The sequence below is a fragment of the Emys orbicularis genome, chromosome 8, assembly GCF_028017835.1.
Source record: "Emys orbicularis isolate rEmyOrb1 chromosome 8, rEmyOrb1.hap1, whole genome shotgun sequence".
In the NCBI taxonomy this organism is placed as follows: domain Eukaryota; kingdom Metazoa; phylum Chordata; order Testudines; family Emydidae; genus Emys; species Emys orbicularis.
The window spans coordinates 17,346,804-17,352,803 of record NC_088690.1 but is presented as its reverse complement, the minus strand read 5'-3'; the positions used below and the strand labels follow the sequence as shown (position 1 = coordinate 17,352,803).

The 6,000-nt window shown below is 43.9% G+C and overlaps 1 protein-coding gene across 1 annotated transcript in view; it reads right to left on the bottom strand.

Moving 5' to 3' along the window:
* Window positions 1-1,544: 1,544 nt before the first annotated feature.
* The window catches only part of PATJ (PATJ crumbs cell polarity complex component), a 210,458-nt gene continuing 206,002 nt past the window's right edge, over window positions 1,545-6,000 (bottom strand). Inside the window, exons 44-45 of the mRNA XM_065409300.1 lie at window positions 5,197-5,320; window positions 1,545-1,691 (exon numbers count right to left, since the gene is read on the bottom strand). Of these exons, the coding sequence (XP_065265372.1) occupies window positions 1,545-1,691; window positions 5,197-5,320 (271 nt within the window). The remainder of the gene's footprint in view (window positions 1,692-5,196; window positions 5,321-6,000) is intronic.

The window sequence follows — 6,000 nt, the reverse complement described above, 5'->3', positions numbered from 1 at the left end:
TGATAATTAAATCAGCTGCCAATTTCAATACTTTTCCTTTTTTTTAATTCACTTTTCCTTGCTGTATCATTATCATCATTAAAAATTAGCCCTCTTAGCCCTACATCATACTGAGGTGCTTTCTGCATGCCACCAGTCTCCACAAAGTTAGAAAGATTAAACGGCATGGACTTGCATTACCACTTATTTGCTTTACAAGTTCACTTGCTAAATCTCTTAGTGGCATTGCACAAAACTAGGTTCTAGCAATCTGAAGCCCAGGATACTGGATGGGTGGTAGTTTCTGATAAGTAAAGGTCCCTTTCCCACACCAGCTGACACCATGCAGACTTTTGGAAACTTGCAAAATGGTTCAATCTGCCTTCATTTAGCCCTCAGCGCTAGTGGGAATCACAACTTACTAGCGTTCACATTACCTGAATTATAGTACCACATTATGGAGGCAAACTCTGGCCTTCTTAGAAGTCTAACTGTGGACACTAGTACTGCAATTCAGCACAATTACAAATGCATGTCCTGAGCATCTTGGTCATTTCAGAACATTTCTTTTTCTATAAAAAATTAATTAGAACAGAAGAAGACATGTTGCTCATGCCACACCTAGATCTTAAAACACTGTCGGAGATTTTGAAAGACCTGAAAAAACAGGCCCCTCCCCCAGTTTTTTTTTTTTTTTTAATGTTAAAGGCTGCAAATTGACTCATCACAATGATGATGGGGGCAGGGGGAGGGATAGCTCAGTGGTTTGAGCATAGGCCTGTTAAACCCAGAGTTGTGAGTTCAATCCTTGAGGGGGCCACTTAGGGATCTGTGGCAAAATCAGTACTTGGTCCTGCTAGTGAAGGCAGGGGGCTGGACTCGCTGACCTTTCAAGGTCCCTTCCAGTTCTAGGAGATAGGATATCTCCATTAATTTATTTATTTTATTTATTATTTATAATAATAATCACTAACTGGCATGGACCTATCCAGAGTGATAAATATGAAAAGTTAGCATTGACTGTCAAACTTACTGTGCAGAGCACAAACACTTTCCCAGAGGAGAATCGGATATTTCATCATTTGGAACTGTGGTAATTTAATTATATTATTAATGTTTTCTGGCATACTTGAAAGGACAATTAGCATAAGTAAATAATGAGTGAGATGACAAATCACTTAGCATTTATTTCTGCTCATCAGATGATGAACTAAATTCTCTTTTGTGTGTGCGCGTTAATTCCAGTTTCAGCAATTGTAACAGGGATTTCCCATTGGTGGGGATAAACTGATGATTAACTAAAGTAAAACACATATAGTTCATTAAAGTTTTCTAAGTTAACCTTGTTGAGAGGAAACAGAAGCCACAAGATATTAAAGAAGTAGAAAAATCACTGACCAATAAGCTTCATTTATAAGACTAAATGAAACAATAGAGGCAATAGGATTAGAATATACTAATCTTATCTGGAGTTTGTTTTTCATCTCACTCAGGACTGTACATTATCATAGCAGCTCTACGCTGTTTTAAAATAATTGCATTCATCTCCACATGTGCAATGAGATTCATGATAACACTGTTAATGTTACAGATCCTTTCTGGCATTTCAGAATAGCTACAGCTTGCTCATGAGTAACACCTTCCAAAGCTTCTCCATTAACTGCTAAAATCTGATCGCCGCGCTTCAATCTGCCATCATCCGCAGCTGCTCCCTGCAAACAACAAAAAATGACCAAACAATGTGATGTGATTTAATTCTAAATTACTTTAAAAAAAATACAGCACGACACTGCTCAAGAACATTAATTCTCTTTGTTACCAGCTTTAAACCTCAACTCTTTCCTGCAGCCATGACTCAGTATCGTGCTGGCAAATGCTGATGGTATTTGGCAGAGGCTTGATGCATGTGGGTGGGTGGGGGCACAGGGGATTTGCTGCCCTGTTTGTGTCCTTTTCTGGGACATCTGTTCCTCCTCAAGGAAGGGGTCAAGTCTTTGAAGCAGAAGGAGGGCTGTACTTTCTTTCTTCCTTAGTCTGATGGCTAGAGCCATTGCAATCCTCAGTGTAGGAATCTGGCTGGGAGCTCCTGAACCCCTTCTCCTTTAATGGGTCAGAGTCCTTTGAAGGACAGTGGGACCTTTCTAGGGCTTTCTATCTTGTCATGGCTCTCTGCACGGAGACCCTTCCCACTCACCACTTCTGAGTCTGAGCCATCCCTTAGGTGGAAGGGTTTAGCAGGGCCGGCTCCAGGCACCAGCCCAGCAAGCAGGTGCTTGGGGCGGCACGTCGGGCTGTTCGGCAGCAATTTGGCAGCGGGTCCCTCTTGGAGGGAAGCACCTGCCGCCGAATTCCCGCTGAAGAAGAAAGCGGCGCGGTGGAGTTGCCGCTGGAGTGCCGCCGATCACAACTGCGATCGCGTTTTTTTTTCTTTTCCCTTTTCCTTTTTTCTGCCGCTTGGGGAGGCAAAAACCCTGGAGCCGGTCCTGGGGTTTAGCAATGCGTGGCTGATTTGGAGGATGGCCCCACCTGGCCCTGGTTTCTTTTCTGGGATAATGAGGTGGGGCACCGGATGAGGGACTGAGGGCCTTATGTGTGCTGTTAGGGCAGCTGCACAGGGTGTGTGCCACAGGGCTTCTGTTTCACCTCAGAGGCCTGCTTTCCTCCAGCAGCAGCCTTCTAGGGGGAGTATTCTTTGCCTGCTGGAGAGAGAAACAGCTGAAAGCTGAGAGATGGCTTGACTCTCATATGAGTGGGAAGCGACACCCTCAAAGTTACAGATCCCGATTCTCATTTACACAATGGCCCCGTTATACACATTCACTTTAAAGCCCCTTTACACTGCCAAAAGTAGTCTAGCAGGACCACCATGCAAATGAAAACCAGGCCTTTACTGTTCTGTGTTCATCTGCTTATTGGGAAGAATCCTAACCCAAGCATCTGAACTGGTATAGAAGATCAAAGAGAAAAGTATTTATAGAAACCTGGAAGCTTTTAGTTTTATTTATTTATTTTTATTTTATCAGTGCCAAGGGTGGACTTTATTTTCCCTCCAAAAAAAAAATGTAGGTAAAGTTACATAAAACAGAGCAAAACACTATAAGATGTTCCACTAAAACAACTAAATGTATTGCTGAAGGCATAAGGTTCCCAATGACATAAAAGGCAGGAGGCATTATTATTATTAATAATCATTTGTATCATTGTGCAGTAGGTATGTCACATCAAGGTTCGTGAATGCATTGATGGCTTTAGGACAGGAAAATTACACTAAACTTCTGGCCTTGTGCCAAAAGCTTATAAAGGCAGGCTTCTCTCCATCTGGGCTGCATCTGATGGGCCTTGGAGTCAGTATAAAGCAAACCAGTGATTAGAAACATGCCTAGAGAGTCTACGCAAGAGGTTATTTGAAGGTAAAGACAAAAAGGCATTCTGAAACGTAAGTACTAGTCCCATAGTCTTTTCTTCTATTGAAATTTGTGGTTTCACTGAAGAGAAAATCAATTCTAAGTGCCCTGAACACTCTACAAAACCACTGGCCTGAGATGTTTGTGGAATCCTCCAGATATTTATGCAGCCTTACATCGGTCCCCTACCATTTTTTCTGTTTGGTCTAATTCATTGAGACTGTACTATAAAAGTGACTTTATGCTAACACATCTTTCTGTTAAGCATTCCTAATTCAATAGGGCTAGAATTCAGTTGAGCCCAAATTCCAGATCTTGACATCAGTGAGTGATGGGGAAATTAGGATGGGGATCTGCACCTCATGACTAGTCCCTATTTTTACAATGGGCCAAACCAAGATCTTGGATTCATGCATGCCATATCTTTAGAGAAGTTTGAAGCCCGATGCAAATTCTGCGGCTCGGTCCATGTTTACACAGGACCTTAGCTGCAAGAAAGCAAGACTGTCAGGCTGCAGGCAGGAATCCTCCTCTTGAACGAGAGCTGAGCGCAGCAGGTAAAATCCCCACAGCCACTTTCAAAGCTTTTGAAACTACGACTTTGAAAGTTAAAAAAGGAGAGAAGGGGGAGGCTGTGGTGGTGCTGAGCACTTCCCAAGTTGGAAACAGGTAAGTTAAAAATTAATAAAGCCGTAGGGCCTGATTCCCCATTACCCTGCCCCTCGTGAAGTCATCTACACCAGTGCAAAGTGTGAAACACTACTGTTGTGATATGGTAGCATTTTATACCCAGTTTGCACTGGTGTAAGTGACCTCACAACACGCAGGGCAATGGAGAATCAGGCTGATAGCATCTTCCCCTTTTCTCATCCAAGAGAGTCTTTTCTCATCCAAGTTGGCCACAACGTGGATGTGAGGAAGCGTCTGACCACAGAGACCTGAGTTTTACTTCTGGCTTTGCAACTAACTTTGTGACCTTAGCAAGACATTTAACCTCTCTGCAACTGTTTCCCAAATGTAAAATGCTACTTATACACTTGTGCACAGCATAGGCGCCGATTCTGTGGGTGCTCCGGGGCTGGAGCACCCACGGGGAAAAATTGGTGGGTGCTCTGCACCCACTGGCAGCTCCCCACCCTGAACCCCGCCCCAGCTCACCTCCGCCTCTTCCCCTGAGCACGCCGTCCCCGCTTCTCCTCCCAGTGCTTGCCGCCGTGAAACAGCTGTTTTGCAGCGTAAGAACCTGTGGGAGGGAGGGGGGAGGAGCGGGAACGTGGCGAGCTCAGGGGAGGAGGCAGGGAAGAGGCGGGGACGGGGTGGGGATTTGGGGAAGGAGTCCAATAGGGGCAAGGAGGGGGCGGAGTCGGGGCAGGGACTTTGGGGAAGGGGTTGGAATGGGGATGGGGCGGGGGCGGGAGAGGACAGGGAAGGGGTGGAGTCGGGGCGGGGCCGAGGATGAGGGGGTGCAAGCACCCACCAGTGCCAGGAAAAGTTGGCGCCTATGGTGCACAGCACTTTGAGACCTACAGATAAATAAAGCCTTATACAGATTATTTTAAAGACATTTCCCAAATACACCGAGTAACATGTATTTGCTCAGATAAGGTCTCTCTTTCCACATGTCAGTATAATAAAATAGCAGCTTTTCCCTCATCCTTGCTAGCTGATAGTGAGCTTTGGGTCCCGGCCGTGATGATCAAATCACACATACCCAGACAATGAGTTTGGGACACAATTCTTTTGCATTAAACTTGTTATCTGTTCCTAACTTTAGGGTTTTCAAAAGATATATGCAAAAAGGAAAAAAAGATACCTTGGCAAATATAGTCTTGACATAAATGGGCAGGTCTCCATGGGGACTTCCATATCCCCCTACAATACTAAAACCCAGGCCATCAGAACCTTTCTCCAAAGCAATAATCTTAGGCTGAGGAGCCCTGAAAAAACAATGAATACCACTTAGAAGAACAATATATATCAAGTGAGGGTCTTTTTGTAGAAGGAACACTTTCAAATAGATTCAGACTTTCAAATAGATTCAAATAGATACACCCATTTTCCTTTTAAGATGTTTTTCATAATTTCACAAACCATGGCTCTGATCCCACGTTGGAATGCACTAACATGGACCCGTGAACCTAAGTAGAGTCCCATTGACTTCACTTTTTATATACTTCCTTTAATAGGACTCAAAAAGAGCACATTATTCCCCAATAGCAGACTGTGATTCAGGAGTAAGGCCCACACAATTGCTATGTGTTTTTAAATAAAATTTGCTCCCTGACAGTCCATCTTCTGCCCCAGTTTAGGAGAAGTGAATTTGCAACATCATTTCATAGCAACACAACATCATCACCTGACTTCAGAGGCAATGTTGTCTAGTGGACAGAACATAAAACTGGAAGTCAGGAACTCCTGAGTGCTAATTTCAGCTCAATCACAGCCTTATAGCATGGACCAAAAAGTCACAAAGGCCCCAGTTTTGAAAGTTTCTCTGTGCAGGTTCAGAAGTCCACCAACCTGGAGTAACATGCAGTATTGGGCCCATAATCATTCATATCTCAGTTTCCCCATATGAAAAATGGGGTTTTCTTCTCTATCTCACCAGTGTTTTGAA